At 50.7% G+C, this 18,774-nt stretch overlaps 1 protein-coding gene across 1 annotated transcript; it reads right to left on the reverse strand.

Annotated features, from left to right (window-relative positions):
• Positions 1–4,098: 4,098 nt before the first annotated feature.
• On the reverse strand, positions 4,099–10,470 carry LOC139828989 (olfactory receptor 14J1-like). The gene is made up of 2 exons (XM_071814141.1): positions 9,920–10,470; positions 4,099–4,105 (listed from the first exon to the last, which is right to left on the reverse strand). Exons 1-2 carry the CDS (start codon positions 10,468–10,470, stop codon positions 4,099–4,101), a joined length of 558 nt encoding a protein of 185 aa, XP_071670242.1.
• Positions 10,471–18,774: the final 8,304 nt, after the last annotated feature.

The following is an 18,774-nucleotide window of genomic DNA, read 5'->3' on the forward strand; positions in this document are numbered from 1 at the left end:
GTTGTTAGTGGCAGTGACCACCATCAGCGGGGGCTGCCTCCCAGCCTGACCAGTATGGCCCCGCAGAGTCACCACAGCCCGGGCACCACAGCCCACTTGATCTACAGAGCAAAACCCCCAGCTCGGGGCTGTGGGGAGCATGGGGACAGGGGCAGGTGTGCTCTCCTTGGGCAAAGGCTTTGTGGCAGATGGGATGTCCCAGGTGAAGAGCAGGACACAGCGTGTATGCAAGAGAGACATGCAAACAGTCTGTCATGCTGCCAGGTGCCAGCTTGGGACTGTTGCCTCTTGCAGCCACCATTTTGATCACTGTCCTCTCACCACAGCTCAGAGAGCTTGTTCTTCCCTCCATGGAAGGATCCAGATGACTAGGTCGGAAGTCCAGGTGTGCACTGAGGGGACATGTGAGCATCCACATCCTGTGTGGGGAGAAATGAACCCAAATGAGCACAAATGCCATCAGCTATTTGTGTGGGGGCCATGGAGGCCTGTGGGGTGGTGTATCAAGGTCACTTCATGTTGAAGCTGACTTCACCAAGAAACCACCTGAATGCAGCACTGGGATGTGCTTCCTTGAACCAAGGTCAGTGTGACCTCCCTGGAGACCCGATACAGCTCCACCACCCAGACCCAGCTGCTGCCCAGTTTTGTTACTGACAGCGGCACCATCTCTGCTCACAGACATGTTAGGATTATTTCCTGCAACTCTCACATGTACTGTTTGCATTTTAAAGCCATTTGTCCCCTCCCTGTTCACATGGGCATCGCATGAGTGCATCACTGCTCTCTATCCCAGTGTAGACAGGCACAAGGTCTTCTCCACCAGCTCCTCTAACCTCACCAGTGCCACTGTTTTCTACAGCACTCTCATCCTTGACTGTGGGATGCCCAGAACAGCCTTCACAAGACAGTTTGACACAGGTTTTTTTTCTACACCATCCCCACATCCCTGCTCAATCCCTTCATCCACAGCTTAAGGACCAGAAAGGTTGAGTACAAGTGAGGCATTGAGAAAAATGGTCAGGAAAGGTTTGAGGTGCACAGAGAGCCCATCAACATGTTGGCCTGCTGCTCTCTTCTGAACAGGCCCAGAGGACCTGGACAGCATTTGCTGTGTCCCAGAAACTCGCCTGGAAGGTTGAAATATAGAGAAAACTTTTGGTGCGGGAAGGGACAGACAGGTGCTGGTGGAACTGGCTGGTGTGACCGTGAGACATCTCTCCAACATCTCAGAAAAGTCCTGGCTCTCAGGGAGGTTGCATGGTCCTCTGAGAAAGAAAATATCCAAAATGACTTATCATAGAATCAGAGAATAATTGTGGTTGGAAGAGACCCTTAAGATCATCGAGTCCAACCATAACCTAAATCTGGCATTAAACCGTGTTCCTAAGAACCTCATATATCTGTCTTTTAGACACCTACAGGGATGGTGACTCCACCACCTCTCTGAGCAGTCTGTTCCATTGCTTCCAAACCTCTCGGTGAATAAATGTTTCCCACTATCCAATCTGAACGTCCTGAGGCCATTTCCTCTTGTCCTGTCACTTGGTACTTGGCAGAAGAGACCCTCCATGCTCCAACCTCCTTTCAGATAGCTGTAGAGAGTGATAAGGTCTCTCCTCAGCCTTCTTTTCTCCAGACTCAATCCCCCAAGGTCCCTCAACTGCTCCCCATCACACTTGTGCTCCAGTCCCTCTACCAGTGTTGTCACCCTCCTCTGATCTCTCTCCTGCACGTCGATGTCTTCCTTGTCATTTAAGGTGCGACCTCACCAGTGCCGAGTACGAGGGAATGATCACTCCTCTAGTCCTGCTGGCAACACTATTGCTGAAAGAAGCCAGGAGGCTGGTGGCCACCTGGGCACACACTGGCTAATGTTCAGCTGCTGTCAATCAACACCCCAGGTCCCTCCCTGCCAGGCAGCTTTCCAATCACTCTCCCTGAGACTGTAGCGTTGCCTGTGGTTGTTCTGACCCAAGTGCAGGATGCGGCACTTGGCCTTGTTGAACCTCATACAAGTGGCCTCAGCCCAACCCTCCAGCCAGTCGGATCCCTCTGCAGAGCCTTCCTACCGTCCAGCAGATCAACACTCCCACCCAATTTTGTGTCATTTGCAAACTTAGTGAGGATTCACTTGATCCTCTCATCCAGACCATTGATAAAGAGATTAAACACAACTGACCCCAATACTGAGCCCTGAGGACACCACTCATAATCGGTCACCAACTGGATTTGACTTCATTCAACACAACTCTTTGGGCCCAGCTAAAGCATCCCTGTAGTCCCCTTGAGTCTCCTGCCAGTTCTTCCAAAAGTTATACATTCTCCTTTTATTCCCAAGTTCCAGCCACAGCTCTCTTCAGCCGGGCCAGAACTTCCTCCCTGAGAGCTCGCCTTTTGGCACAAGGGCACAGCCGCTCCTGCACCTCTGAGATCACCTTCCTGAAGAGAGAACAGCCTTCCTGGACTCCGTTGTCTTTCTGGACTGCCTCCCAAGGGACTCTGCCAACCAGCCTTCTGAACAGATCAAAGTCTGCCTTTCGGAAGGTCTAAGTAGCAATTCTGCTGACAACCCTCATCGAGTCCAACTCCTGTCCCTGCACAGGACACCCCACAGGTCACCCCGTGTGTCTGAGGATGTTGTCCAGTCTCTTCTTGAACAACGTCAGGTTGGGGCCGTGACACCTCCCTGGGAGCCTGTTCAGTGTGCAGCACCTCTGGGTGAAGAACCTTTTCCTCGTGTCCAACCTAAACCTCTCCCAGATCACCCTCTGCCATTCCCTCGGGTCCTGTCACTGGTCACTAAAGACAAGAGTTCAAAGCCTGCCCTTCCTCCTCCCCTTGTGAGGAAGCTGTAGACCATGATGAGCTCAACTCTCAGTTTTCTCCAGGCTGAAAAAAAGAAGTGACTTCAGCCACTTCTCATACAGCTTCCCCTTCAAACCCTGCAATAAGTTCATAGCCTCTTCTGGACATTCTCTAGCACGTAATATCTTTTTAATACTGTGGCACCCAGCCCTGCAAACAGTGCTCCAGGTGAGGCTGCAGGAGAAGACTCTAGAACATAGGAGAGACCCTAGATCAGCATCAATGCTGCAATCACCTCTTCTCCACACTGAAAAATAATAAACTATACACTTTACTAGAAAAGAAAAATAATTTTATTAGAAGGCTTTTGAAATCATTCTCTGTAACTAGACTAGGAAAACGCTTTAATTAACTGTACAAGGCTAAAAGGAAATTACACAAAGAGACAAAGTCAGAAGAAAAAAGTACTAAGTACCTTGAAGTATTAATGAGTTCCACTGAGGGCAAGTACCAGCAGAGCCTCCCCAGGGACTCGTTAGAGCAGAGAATTGGAGGCCATGGTGGCAGAAAAACAAAGGGAAATGTGCAGGCAGCTGAGGTGCTGAGAAAAGCCTGGTTTTGTTGGGTGAAGCAGAGAGGCCAAGGCCTGACCCCCAGCCCCTGGGAAGGCAGATCCTGTCCCTCACACATTGCTCAGGGCTCTTCCTGGGGCAGGGGGATGTGGGCTGTGTGATGCTGAGTGAAGGACAATGGTGTGACAGTTCCCAGCCTTCCTGGGGGTGTGCAAGGAGGCCATGAGGTGCCCCAATGCCTGAGGACAACATGTCTCCTCAGAGGCCTTGGTGGCAGAGGCGATGGCCATAGCCAAGGGGACAAAGACTTGGGTTCTCTTGGTGACATCCAGCCTTGCCAGTGCCCTTTGCCATCTCCACCACAGGTTGTCCTACACTGTCCCACAGCTGCTTCTGTTTCCCTGCAGGCTGTAGACACCCATCTCGCTTCCTCCGCTTGCTCTCACCCTGGTATTTCCATACGTTGACTGATGTGTCTGCACTCTCATGCTCTGTTCCTTGAAACAGAAGGACATGGACTGATCTCATGCTCCTTCTGGATGATTTCTTGTGCCACAGCACTACCCTTTGGGTGACATTTCTTCCTCCTCATGTCCAGTCTCCACGTTCCAAGCTGCGTTGTGTGGCAGTGTTTCTCTGCTGTAGAATGGAGGATCCTGAAAACTACTGACCTGTCAGCCTCTTATTTGTGCCTGGGAAGATGATGGAGCAGATCCTCCTAGATGCTGTGCAAAGGAACAAAGAATGGTGACTCAACCACTGCACCGGGTAGCCTGTTCCACTGATTCACAAACTTTTCCGTGAGGAAATGTTTAGTAATATAAATTCTGAAACTTCTCTGGCACAAGCTGAGGCAATTTCCTCTCATCCTGTCACTTGCTACTCAGGAGAGACCAACATCCTCCATGCTACAACCTCTTTTCAGATAGTTGTAGAGGGCGAAAAGGTCTCCCCTCAGTCTCCTTTTCTCCAGGCTAAAAACCCTCAGATCCCTCAGCTGCTCCTCAGAAGACTTGTGCTCCAGACCTTCAACAGCCTTGTCCCCCTTTTCTGCACTCAGTCCAACAGCCCGAGATCTTCCCTATAGTGAGGGGCCCAAAACTGAACTGAGTATTCGAGTTGTGGCTGCACCATCGTCGAGTACAAGGCGATGATCGCTGCCCTGGTTCTGCTTACTACACTATTCTTGATGCACACCAGGAGGTCATTGGCCTTTCTGGCCACCTGGCCACACAGTGGCTCATGTTCAGTCAGTGTCAATCAACACCCCCTGGTCTTTTTCTGCCAGGCAACTTTTGAGCCACGCTTCTCCAAGTCTGTAGTGTTGCAGGGAGTTGTTATGACCCCAGTACAGGAACTGGCACATGGCCATGTTAAACCTCAAACAACTGTCCTCAGCCTAATGAACCAGCAGCTCCAGATCCCTCTGCAGAGCCTTCCCACCCTCCAGCAGATCAACACTCCCACTCAATTTAGTGTCATATGCAAACTTACTGAGGGTGCACTCGATCCCCTTCTCCAGATCACTAATAAAGAGATATAACAGAACTGGCCCTGACAGTGAGCCCTGGGGACACCACTCATTACCGGCCACCAACTGGATTTGGCTCCGTTCACCACAGCTGTTTGGGCCCGGCCCTCCAGCCAGTTCTGTATCCACGGCAGAGAACACCCATCCAGGCCATGAGCTGCAGCTTCTCCAGGAGATGCTGTGGGATACGGCGTCAAAGGCTTTACTGCAGTCTAAGGACACAACACCCACAGCCTGTGTGGCGGATTCACTCCCCACAACAGACTTTCCCTCATCTGCTCAGCCGGTCACCTTGTCATAGAAGGAGATCAGGGTGGTCAAGCAGGACCTGCCTTTCACAAAGCCATGCTGATTGGGCCTGATTCTCATCTGGTATGGGTGACCTCACAGTCCTTTCCCAGCCATGTTCCTGCTCTTGGCCTATCCCCTGCAGGGCAGAAGTGACCTCACAGTGCCCTCCACAGCCATTGGCTTCCTACTGGACATGAATTCCTGAGACACAAGTGACCACATGGCATCGTACCCAGCCATCACCCTCCTTGTGGTCCAGTGTGTGAGCAGATCAAACTGAGCTGCTTTCATCAAATGTATCCAATAGATTTCCTATCAAGGGTTTGAGTGGAGAAACGTTCCTCAGAGGAGTTGCTGTATTTACACTGGGGTGTTTTATATCTCTGCTTCTGACTCTTTGTATCCTTCTTCCTCTGTCTATTCTGACATGAAAGAGCTCTCCAAGGAAAAGATTCATGGACTCCTACAATAAGGCAGGTTGGAAGAGACCCCTGAGCACCATCTCTGTCCCACTGACCTTTATGGCACCCCAAGGAATAGCTGACAGCATTTGTGCTCCCTTGGGTTCATCTCACCACATGCACACAGTGGACATGCACATGGTGTGTATGGTTACATCGCATCTGTACAATGAAAACATGGATATTTGATCTAGTATTTCATAGAATCACAGAATGTCCTGAGTTGGAAGGGACCCACAAGGATCATCAAATCCAACTCCTGTCCCTGTACAGGACACCACACAGTTCACCCCATGTGTCTGAGGACATTGTCCAGTCTCTTTTTGAAGACTGTCAGGTTGGGACCGTGACACCTCCCTGGGAGCCTGTTCAGTGTCCAGCACCTCTGGGGGAAGAACCTTTTCCTCATGTCCCACTGACCCTCCCCTGGCACATCTTTCTTCCTTTCCTTTGAGTTCTGTCCTTGGTCACCACAGAGAAGAGATCAGTACCTTCCCTTCCTTCTCCCATTGTGAGGAAACTGTAGCCACCATGAGGTCTCATTTCAGTCTTCAGCTGATTGCTGAGAAACCACTTGGTTTGCTTTCTGAAGAAGAAAGGAGAAACCATGACCTCCAGGCACTGGGAAGGGGGATCCTGTCCCTCACACACGGCTCAGGGCTCTTCCTGGAACCGTGGGATGTGGGTGTGCAAGGCCCAGGGAAGGACAACACTGGAACAACAAGTTCAACTTCCCCATGGGGCTGCAAGGAGGCACTGAGGCCCCAGTGCCATGAGGACAACATGTCTTCTCCTGGGCCTCAATGGCAGAGACAGCTGCCATGGCCAAGGGGACAGAGACCTGGGTTCTGTGGGTCCCTTCCAGCCTCACCAGCGCCCTTTTGCCATCTCCACCACAGGCTGTTCTACACGGTCCTACCCCTGCCCCTCTTTCCCTGCCGGCTGCAGACACCCATCTCCCTTCCCCACCTGCTCTCACCCCAGCATTTCTTGTGGTCTTTTGCCTGACAGGAAAGAAGTAACCTCACCATGATCTTCTGAACCCCATGGCTGCTGCTGGCCTTTCAGCTTCTCTGACAGACATGACCATGTCCCTGCTGCTGTCCCATAATGTTCTTAGGTGGAATGGACATGACAACCCATCTCCAAGGCCTCTTCCTGGCTAGGGCCTGTGGGTGCTTAGGCAGAGATACCTTCCCAGCTCTATTCCTGTTTCTGGCCTGCCACCTCCAGAGACAGAACTGACCTCATTGTCCCCTTCACAGCCAAAGTCTTTGAACTCAATTATGAGTTTCTGAGACACAAGTGACCTCGTAATCCCACACCCATCCATCAGCCTCCTTATGAGCCAGTACCTGACTAGATAAAGCATGCTTGTTTTATCAAATTTATCAAATTTTTTTTCTACTAAAAACCTGAGTGGAGAAGTATTATTTAAGGGAATGTGAAATGTTGACATCCTTTCTATGTCCTCTCCTGCCTCTTTTATTTTTTGATTTTTTACCTTCTTCCTGGTTGCTAATTGCAAATTCACTAACTGAAGGCCAAAGCCAATCCCACACCCAGAGATCAGATATTGTTTATTCCAGAGCTGTGCAAGTCTGGATGCTGGAATAAAACCAGCACAACAGGTAGAGAAGGAACATCTATTATATCCAAAATCTTATCCCTACATTCAGACCCTCACTGCAGTCCTAAAGAGCCAAGTGTTTACACATTGGCATATTGGTTACATAATCATTTTATCACCATGCAAGCTTGTTGAGAAAGGGTCCCGGGCTGACCCCGGTCTCCTATCCTAGGGATGCATATGAGTGTATAAGGAGCAAAGTTCAGCTAAAGGACACTTCATGTAACAGTCTTGAGACAGATATTAAAACAAGACTCAACCAACTGTGCAGGCTCCAGAGTGTCTGCGCTGCAAGGACAGAATTCTTTGCAGGTTCTGTTTTGGTGTTTTAAAAGTCACTTTTATCTTTGGTAGCAGGGCAGACCGACCACAACGGAGAGGATTTACATATTTTAGTTTAGCAATTGCAGGCAGGATTTTTTCTTTTAACTGGTAAGGACTACATATTCTGTCTTCAAACACCTCTCCAAGGTAAAGATTCATTGACTCATAGAATAACTCAGGTTTGAAGAGAGCCCTGAACATCATCTTGTTTCACTCTCCTGCTCAAGGCAGGGTCAGACAGGTGAGGTTGTTCTAGGCCTCTGCTCAGCTTTGCATCATCCAAAAAGGAGCTGAAAATGTGTTCCACTATACAATGAAGGGGCAGAATAAAGCCGTTCAACAGTGTTGGCCCCAGTACTCATCACTGAGGGATGCTGCTAGAAACTGGCTAAACACAGGACTTTGTACCACTGATGATATTTGGGCTTGGTCATCCAGCCAACTTCCCACCCATCACAACATCCACATCTGCATCCCAGATCTCACCAATCTGCTCTAAGGCCACCGCAGGAGACCATGTCTGGGGCTTTGCAAAACTCCATGTACACAACGTGCCTTTCTTTCCCCTGCCCATTTGGGTTCAGCAATCCCTTCCTTGTCCTACAACTGCCTGGACATGGCTGCAGGAGAATGTGACTCATCACCCTCCCAGCGACAGACGCAGGCTGACCAGCCTGTCATTCTCCCAGTTCTCCTTCCTGCCATTCCTGAAGATGGGTTTGACCTCTGCCCTTCTGAGGGAACCTCTGATCCTCTCTGATTACTCTGGCACTTTTGAGACCATAATCCAGAATTTCCCAGAGAGAAAGAGGGGCAGGTGTAGGACTGTGTGGAACAGCATGGGATGAAGATGGCAAAGGTGATATAGCAAACAGGGACACTTGCAATGAGCCTGTCCAAGGGAGTTGAGAGGAATCTCACTGTGCCAATGGGGTGTGTCCCTGGAGTCACAGACAGAAATATCAGGGTTCTGTCAGGTGTCCACATCTGAGCTGGCCTCATGGATTCTTAAAACACATTGAGATATTCAGGGACAGACACTTTCCCTTTTAGACGCAGAGGCAGGAGTCACAGCATCAATCTGCGCTCCTGTTCCTATACCCAAAGGATGGGAGGCATCTCAGCCCTATGGTGTGTCCCCATGTTCTACATTTATCTTTGATGTCCCTCATCATCAGGAATGGACATTGGCTCAAGGAAGCACATCCCAGTGTTGCATTCTGGTGGTTTCCTATGAGATATTAGTCCCAACATGATGTGACGTCAATGAACTCTGTCTCACAGGCCTTCATAGAACCACAAGGAATAGCTGATGGTGTTTGTACTGACTTGGGTTCATATTGCCTCACGTACATGATGTGCATGCTCACTTCTCATCTGTACAATGCAAACATGGACCTCTGACCAATTCATTCAGCGTAATTCCATGGAGGGACAAAGAACTCTGAGCTGGGGTGAGAGGCCAGTGCTGGAAATGGTGGTTGTGAGGGGCCAGCCCATGACGATTGCCCTGGTTGTCCAGTGCACAGGGGCACAGCCCAGTCCCTGCTCTGCTGGTCCTGCAGGTCTCTGGCAGGAGGCCTGGCTGTGAGAGGACACTGCTGTGTGCCAGCCCTGCACGCACACACTGTTCAGCTGTGCCCTGGGGTGTGCATCTGTGGCCACTTTTGTGGGCATGTTCTTGAGAGAAGGTTTCTAAGAAGACCTAAACCTTCAGGCCCTGCCCCGAGGAGATCACCTTTCTATCTGGAAAGGCTGTTGTGAGGCCAGCTCTGTCACAGCAGTGCCCATTGCCTGTCCCTGCCTGCGCTCACAGCACTGACACACAGCAGGACGGGGACCAAGCTGCCAGAGCACTCAGGCCTTGCACCAACACAAGGGATGAGAAGGAGAGTGTGGGAGTGGAACCAGAACAGCTCTGGAAGACCAAGCACTGGTGCTCTGTGGCAGTGCTGCCATGCTGGACTGTTTTCCCTTCTACCTATGCACACAGGAACTGTCCCTGAAGCTCCAAAATAGCCTTGCAGGAGGGATACAGTGGAAAACAAGTCACTATAAAAAACTTTATTTTCTTTAAACAAAAGGAGAGCATGGCTCCTCATTTATACAGCCGGTGGTTATAAAAGCAAAGCAGACAGAGAATTGGAAAGGGGATGAAAACATTATAACAATACAAAACCAACAAACCAAAACAGAAAATGCAGATGACAGGCTGAGCCTGTAATAAGTTACTTTAAAACTCCTATGCAGAAGCAGATGGGCAGTTTATTGCTCCAGAAAACACTTATATATGAGTTTGCACAGGGCATCCTTGAGCTCCTGGTTCCTCATGCTGTAGATGAGGGGGTTCACTGCTGGAGTTAACACTGAGTACAGAAAAGACACCACCAGATCCAGGGATGAGGAGGAGACAGAGGGGGGCTTCAGGTAGGCAAACATGCCAGTGCTGACAAACAGGGAGACCACGGCCAGGTGAGGGAGGCAGGTGGAAAAGGCTTTGTGGCGTCCCTGCTCAGAGGGGATCCTCAGCATGGCCCTGAAGATCTGCACATAGGACACCACGAATAACACAAAACAGCCAAATGCATAAGAGACACCAACCACAAGAAGTTCAAGTTCCCTGAGGTAGGAGTTCGAGTAGGAGAGCTTGAGGATCTGCGGGATTTCACAGAAGAACTGGTCCAGGACATTGCCCTTGCACAGGGGCAGTGAAAACGTATTGGCCGTGTGCAGCAGAGCATTGAGAAACCCAGTGGCCCAGGCAGCTGCTGCCATGTGGACACAAGCTCTGCTGCCCAGGAGGGTCCCATAGTGCAGGGGTTTGCAGATGGCAACATAGCGGTCATAGGACATGATGGTGAGAAGAGAACATTCTGCTGTAGCATAGAAAAAGAAAAAAAAGACCTGTGCAGCACATCCTGTGTAGGAGATGATCCTGGTGTCGCAGAGGGAAATGGCCATGGACTTGGGGACAGTGGTGGAGATGAAGCCAAGGTCCAGGAGGGCGAGGCTGAGCAGAAAGAAGTACATGGGGGTGTGGAGGTGCTGGTCCCAGGCTATGGTGGTGATGATGAGGCCGTTGCCCAGGAGGGCAGCCAGGTAGATGCCCAGGAAGAGCCAGAAGTGCAAGAGCTGCAGCTCCCGTGTGTCTGCGAACGGCAGGAGGAGGAACTGGGTGATGGAGCTGCTATTGGACATCTGCAGCCTCTGGACGTAAGACACTGACCAAAGAAGAAAAGGCAGTGACAAGTTAGGGGAGATTTCTCTGAGCAAAGTGAAAGCCATTTCTCACACACCCTCCCCTGCTCCACACTCCCTTGTCCTTTCCCAGACCTTCCTCCAGCTCGGTGTCTGAGCCCTGGGTGGTGCTGGCTGGAGGTGCCGTGAGGAGCAGGGCCTGTGCCCGCTGGTTGTCGAGGAGTCAGCCCTGTTTTGCAGTGCAGGGCATGGGAACGGGGGGCAAGGGACAGTCCTGGGGTTCAGCTTTGTCCGATGGAACCAAAACAAGTCTCATCCTTTCCTAAAAAGCATTTTCTTGGTTGCAGCATCTCTGCACTTCTCCGAGGGGCTTTCAGATAACACACAGATGCTATAGGACAGGTTTCCATCCTGGAGGGAAGCTCACAGCTGGGAAGAAAACCTCAACGAGACACACAAGAGTTCTAATGAGGGAATTTGATTCAGGGAGACTCAGCTCATTCCATAGCCCCACAGACTGCATTGCCCACACCCCACAGGTCAGAGCAAAGCTGGACACGTGTTCCCATGGACACACCTGCAGGAAAGGACCCACAAGATCAGGCTGTGACTCTGCAGCTGAAACTGCCATCCCCAGAGAGCCTGACAGCAAGAACAAGATCCCAACAGCAGTGACCCAGAGCAGGGGAGCAAGAAGGACAATGCGGTGAGGGTGGGTGTGAGAGAGGCCAGGGCAGAGGCAGCCGGGCACTCAGACAGCGTCACCCTTCCCCAGCTGTGCAGCCACCTCCCAGACACCAACATTGCCGGGCAGCTGCTCTCAGCCCCTGTGCTCTGCAGAGGAACTGGAGCTCTGGCTGCACAGGAGCTGCTTCATGCCTTGGAGCCCCCGGCCCTGAGGGCAGAGGCTTTGCTGGGTGGGACAGGAGGCCAGGGGGCTGCTCACAGGAGGGATCTGCACTGCAGGCGATCACAGGGACTTTTGTCTGTTCTCCCTCCCATAAAAATTCCGGGTTTAGTTTCCTCCCATTTCTGATCATTTCCCTGCTGCCTGGAGATTCTCCCTCTGGGAGGTGTTTCCCTGTCCATGTCTCTTCCCTCTCAGTGCTCACAGACCCCATCCCACCCTCTGTGCCCTCTCCCTGGCCCTACAGATCCTGACTGTTCACAGGGCACTGCCTGGGGGCATCTTCCTGTTTGCAGGCTGGAAAACAGGACACGTCAGACTAGGCTGAGGGGTCCAGCAAAGGTGATGCAGGTGCTGTGCACAGGCAGAGGGGTGGTGAAGGGATGTTATGAGCCTTCTGGTAGATGTACTGATCACTCAGAGTTGCAGTTCAGGGGTCTGTGACTTGTTTAAGCATGAGAGCTCATTTTCATTTTATCCTTTCCTGCACCCCCCATCCCGTGGGAGAGGAAAGTGAAAAGACAGGCTGAGGAAAGCTCCTTATCTGTCTGGTAATCCATAGCCAAGGGGAGAAGGAGCTCATGTCTGGTGGGAGCTTTCAGCCTCTTTACGTCCCTTGATCATCTCCACCACAGCCTGTCCTGTGCTGTGGCATCCCCTGCACCTCTTTCCCTGCAGGCTGCAGACATCCCCCCTGCTGTCCCACCTTGCTCTTGTCTGAGCATCTTCCTTCCTTTGCTGAGATCTCTGCATCCTCCCCAGCTGTTCCTTGAAGCACAAAGCCTTGGGCTGATGCAGACTCCCTCCGCTGACCTGCTCCACCACAGCACTGCCCTTCCAGTCAAATTCCTTTCTGCTCATGTCCAGCCTGGACATCCCCAGCTGCACTTTATGCCATTATTTCTTTCTCAAGCTCTTTCCCAATTTGTCCTTGAGGCATCCCCTTGGAAAAATGCTGGGGGTAATCTGGATCTGTGAGCAGCTCTGACCCATGCAGCACCCTCTCCACAGCAGAAGCACCTTTCCTGTCCTGATAGGGGTCACTCCTTCCACCCACAGCTTCTCTACACAGACATGTAGAGATCTCCTTGGCAGGGACCCTGCTCTGCAGGACAGCCCTGGGCACCCCTGGGTGCAGAAACAGCTTCACACACCTGGACTCATCCTCAGCAGGACGCAGCTGCTTCTGATGGTTTATGGATGAATTCCCTGCTCTGCTGCATGTCCTCCTTAGCTATAGAAGAAAGTTTCTGATAGTTTTACTTACCTATCTTGTTTCTCGTACCAGCGTCAGGAAATCCCACCATGATTTGCAGATGCAATGATGTGCAGCCACAGACTTAATGTGTGTGAAGATTTCTCTCCTTGTGAACTCACAGCAAAACTCCCACACAGACTACATTTTCCCTCACTCTGTCTTTCTCATCTCCTGTTGCAGGCAGAGCCGTCAGCCCTGCTGCGCTGTGCAGAGGAGCTGCTCCTGGGCAGAGCTGTCTCTCTGCAGCGCTGCCGCTTGCCAGGAGCTCCCTCTGTCCCAGGAGCCCAGCCCAGCTCAGCAGCACAGGAGCAGCCCAGGATGTCCCTTTCTCTGTCCCCTCTGGGCTCCCTCGTGGTGTTCCTGGATATCCAGGGGAGTGGCCCATGAAACAGGCTGAAATAATCAGGGATGTTTCTTCTCTCACCTCTACAGACACAGTTCTGTCCTGCAGTAGTTCTTTCATATTAGAAAATAATTTGGGCATGAGAAGCATCTTTTATTTTCCCATCATTAGACAAGACACCAGGAAGATTACAGCAAAGGATCTAAATTCTCGAAGCTTGGCAGAGGAATATCTTCAGCTGAATGAGTTTAGGGATTTTATTCTGTTTTTGTAGTCCTAGGGCTAGAAAGACATTCAGCAATCTTTTGAATATGTCATTTATTTTTTTTTTTTAATACATCATTTTGCTCTGAATCAAAGCCTTTGCACACATGGGCTCTTGGACACTTGGTACCAGGTTTCTTGTGGCAGGTCAGAGCTGGGCTGGTGCCACAGCTGGGGTGGTTCAGCCCAGGTGTGAGGCAATGACCTCAGCCAGGGACCTGACTGGGGGAGCTGGAGCTGTCAGTGCTGCAGACAGAGCTGTGACACGGATGGAATGAACTGCCAGGCAGGGTGGCAGAAGTGAGTTCATCTGGTCTGCAAGGACAGCAGCCTCCAAGCACAGCGACAGTCCAGATCAAAATTCAGTCTAGACATCTAAGGCAATTCAAGGGCCCCATAATGAGCTGTTACTACTGCAGGAACAGTTAAAGGACAAACAAAGACACTGTGTGGCGACTGATGAACTTCACAAGAGAAAGACGTGAGAATCTCTGTGTCCTCTTGTCCTCCCTCTTCACCAGCAAGGTCTCTCAGGCCTCTGTGACTGGAAGCAGAACAACCAGCAGTGGATGGGGATCAAGTCAGGGGTCACTGGAACTAACACAATCCTTTCCAGTCTATGGAATAGCAGGGGCAGCATCCCAGGAGCTGAGACAGCAGGACGATGTCACAGGGAGGCCACTCTCCACCATCTTGGAAAGCTCATGGAGACTGGGGGGACTCCCTGACCACTGTCAGCTGCCACACAGTGTGTGCACTTTTCAAAATGGCCAATGGGTGAGCAGGGGAACTAAGGGCTGTGCCCCAGAACATGTCCACTGGGACCCCATTTCTGGGTGTCTGGAAGAGAAGGTGATAGGATTTACCCAGGGCAGGTTGTGTCTGTCCATCCTCTTTGCTTTCTGTGAGGAAAGGACAGGGTTGTGGATGTGGGGAGAACATTGATGGTCTGTTACCTGGAAGTCAGCAAGGCATTCAGCATCATCCCCCACAATATTCTTGTGTCCAAGGTAGGACATTATGGTCTGTGTCAGTGTGCAAGTAGATGGGTAAAAGGCAATCTGGATGGTTTGGCTTAGAAGGACAGTAGATAATGGGAGAAACTTTCCAATCCTGAGGACAGTCAAGCACTGGAAGCTCTTTCCCGGCAGTGCGCATCCACTCTAACTCAGAAAGTTACCACGATGTGTTTGTATAGACCCCTCACTAATCTGGTCTGACTCTGCTTTGAGGGGGAGATTGGTCAAGACACCTCTTGAGGTGCCTTGGAGACTGAATGACACTGTCCTTCCTTCCCCTTCATGTTTTTGATTTGGAAAAAGCTCTCAGGTTCCCTCTGATCACAGAAATAATTCGCATGAGGCGCAGGGCTGCTTTACCAGTAACTGTAAACAGCCCTGATCACAACCTTTGTATCCTTTTTCATTTCCTCCAACCCAGCTTCTTCTTGTTTGCTGTCCTAATTCCCTTCCAGAAAGAAAACACCACCTTGTTCATCCTTTCAGAGCAGGTTGTTCAAGAGGTGTCAGCATCCATGTACAGAGTCTGCACATCAGCCAGGCAGCAAAGCCACCGTTACAGAAACGCAGACGAGGCTCTTGACCAGCTCCTTGAACCCAGATATCAGCGTGACATGTCTGCCGAGATTGCCGGGAACACCTGAACTTTGAGTGCAGAGCATGTGAGTGCTGGTTGGGTATCCTGGATTGTCTCCTGAGCCATGTGGTGCTTCAGGCTGTGAAGAGAATCAAAACCAACATTTCACTGGGTTTAATTAATTTTACAGACTGTCACACAGGGAGTTGAAGGGAGCTCAGAACTCCAGTCTCTGCTGTACTATAAGGCTTGATACCCCATCCACAGGTATATTTCTAAATGGTCCAGATAGAGGGTGATCTTGCAAAACTCACCCTTTGTGTCCCCAGGTGCATGGACGCTGCTCATGTGCCTCTGCAGAGAGTGGCAGAGGTTGGATCCCTTTCTCAGGAGAAACTCCTTGCTGGAAAGACACAACTACGGGGCTGGCTCAACAAGGTTTTATTGCATTTCACTCGGCATCAGATTTGACATATTTGGTGCTTTTCTGTGATCACTTCTTCTGCACAGATGATCACAGAAGGACAACCATTTCATAAGAGTTGGTTACAAAGGCCCTGTCATGAACAAGAAATCTCACCGTGAGATCTGGAGGGAGTGAGGAAGATTATAACAAGCACCAGGAAGAGCCAAGAAGCTCAAGGCCTCCTCTGTAGAGCGCGAGGCCCTGAGCAGCAGTGACCGGCCATGTGTGGTGTGGGAGAGGGTCAGGGGATGTGGGGTAGAAAAGGGTGATGGCTGATGACTTCAGCAAATCCTTACAACCATGTCTGAGCCACAAGTCGAATGCACCTGATATCTGGGGGTCGAAGGGGAATGGTAGAAAGATTGTTGTTGATTTTGGAAAGAAGGCAGACTTTTTTGGACTAATGATATATGGCAGTGCCATTTGCATGCTGTGGGCTTGGCTGTGCCTGGGAGATGGGGAATGGCTGCTGCTGGGGTGGCTGTGCTCAGTCATGGCCCATGAACTGACCCTGCTCTGCTCCTCTCTTACACTGCCCACACTTGGATGGTCCTCAGGAAACATCCATGAACCCAGAGGAAGCACCAGCATCCTGCAGTGTTGGCCCATTACTGGAGGACAAGAGTGCAAGCTTTGTGAGACACATGGCAGTGCAGGAAGAGAGTGGTGTATGTGTAGCAGTAAATGTGTTAAAGAAGAAGACCTAAAGACCATGGTCCGATCATGCTAATGTGGAATAGATTGATTTTCTTTTCTATTTTAGGGCAGCAGCAGGAGGAACGTGTGCATTTCAGTACTGGGGCATGGATCCAAATTGAGGATTCAAGAGAGTTTGGGACTGGGACAGCTCAGGTGATTGGTGGCCATTGCCAGGTCTATGAAAGAAGATCGGTGGGTTTTAAGGACCTGACAGGCATTGCCAAATCCTCAGAAAACCAGAACCTTGTGGTTAAAGCAACAGCACTTGGCACCAAAACGATCCCCAAAACACAAATACCCTCCCAGTGACCCAAGGCAGAGCCTGAGAAACATTTGACTGAAAGGGTCTCCTTTGTCAGGCCCTGGGGGTCAGGACTTGGCCATTCTGATGAAGAACAAACATCAAGGGCTGACATGGCACCAGAGCCACCTCCACATCGCCTTTACCACCTCTGACCATTGTCTCCAGGCTCTTCCTTCACCAGCCTCCAGGGACAGGGACTGCTTGTGTCAGTGATGGTCCTTCATGGGGTCCCAACACCCTCAGAAACTTGTGCTTTGCTTCTGCCTTTCACTTCGTCAGACGTTTGTTCATTGTTTCAGTATCTGCAGTTCAGGATCATGGCAGCAGAGGGCTCATTAACATCCAAAATGCGCTTACAAGCCAAGGCTCTGTGCATCATTTTCCCAAAGGTTTCAAGTCTGGTGCGAGTGATTAGGGAGATTTCAGGAATAGCAAGCAGAGAGCATTTCCATAATAAATAGTAATAAAGCCATATTTCTTATATTTCCATCCACCTCCAAGTGCCCTCATTTCCAGAACATCCGGCATCAACAATCTATTCTTTTACTGTAAGGAAGCTGTGTCATCTTGCCCTCAGGCTCCCCTGCAGGTATCAAGTCCAGGGCAGCTTTGGCATCATCCCCGCATCCATGGACAACGTTTCTAAATTCCTCCTTTGCAGTTTCCCCTGCTTCCACCTCCTGTGTGCTGCCTTTCTGCCCTGGAGCTCCATCAGTTCAGACAAGGAGCCTCACGAGATAAATGCTTCCTTTCATGGGTACTTGGAGAGATCATTCTTGTGCTTGGAGCAGGCTGTCCTGTAAGGCCTGCCATATTTCCTGAACTCCTTCACCCTTCAGATTTACTTCCATGTCACCACCTCACCCGCTGTACCCCAGTATGTCAAAGTCTTCTCCTCTGGAGCCCACCAGCCTGTGCTCTGCTGCTGGCCTTCCTCCCTCCCCTCTGGTGCCTGGGACCCCACTGTATCCTGATCACAACAGCCAAGGTGGACACTGATGTTCAGATCCCTCACCAGCTCTTCCTTCTTTCCCCGTTCCAGATCTGATGAACATCAATCTTGTTGCCCACCAGTCAGCTCTGTTAAGCATTTGGCCCAAGATCCTCTGGACTGTTGGCATCTGCACCTTTGCCTGGCCAGTGACTGTCAGGGTAATTACAGTTCCCCATAGGAAGTTGCTCATTGACTGGTGACTTCCTTGAGTTGCCAACAAAAGATCTTTTCCATTTCTTCTCCATGATCAAGTAGATTATAACACCCAAAACATAGTCACCCTATATTGGGTTTACATGGCAAAGTCTTGGAACTGGGGTGAGTGTGGGTGTGCTACAGTTGTCACCTCTCTGAGAAGACAACAGGAGTTTGACCGATGTCAAACAGAGCCGATTTCAGCTGCTCCAAGATGGACCCACTCCTTGCCAAATCTGAGCCACTCAGTGATGCTGGCAGCACCTCTGGGATATTGTATTTGAGAAAGGGTCAAAAACGCTGCACAACAGCAGGTGGGAGAGAGGAGGGAGGAAATGTGCGAGAAAAGCACTGCAGACACCAGGGTCATATCCCATAGGACCCAAGCAGGTCCCTCAGCAGGCCAAAGCTTGCTCTCCTGAAATCCTGTTCTTGGCCTTGTGATCACCTCCCAGGAGCCTCAGCTCCACTTTCCCATCCCTGACTGTTCCATCCTGACCAACTCTTTGTGGTTTGTAAGTGTGAAGTCCCACAGGGCACCTCACCCCACTGACTTCTCAGTCACCCGTGGCAGTAAGATGTTGTCAAGGAGCTCCAGCCCCTCCTGGATGGCTGGTTCCTTGCAGATATTGGGATATCTCAGGTCTGCCACGAGGACACCACCCTGGAAACATGAGGTTTCTTTCATTTGTCTGAAGGAGGCCTCATCTAATTCCTCTGCCTGATCAGTGAGTCTGTAGCTGATGTCCAGTCACCACAACATTGCCCATGTTGTTCTGCCCTCTCTTGCTGACTCCTCAACCTTCAGCTGACATTGTCTGTCCCCAGGCAGAGCTCCACACATTCCTGCTGCTTTTCCACATGAAGAAAAACTACCCCTTTTAATCCAGACCTCTGGTATTATAAGTACCAGACCCCCAATAGCCCACACTT

This window comes from Patagioenas fasciata, chromosome 12 (genome assembly GCF_037038585.1).
Source record: "Patagioenas fasciata isolate bPatFas1 chromosome 12, bPatFas1.hap1, whole genome shotgun sequence".
Taxonomy (NCBI): Eukaryota; Metazoa; Chordata; class Aves; order Columbiformes; family Columbidae; genus Patagioenas; species Patagioenas fasciata.

Bases quoted from the DNA above. Each gene is read 5' to 3' on its own strand.
- LOC139828989 (XM_071814141.1), bottom strand. From the start codon at position 10,470: ATGTCCTATGACCGCTATGTTGCCATCTGCAAACCCCTGCACTATGGG.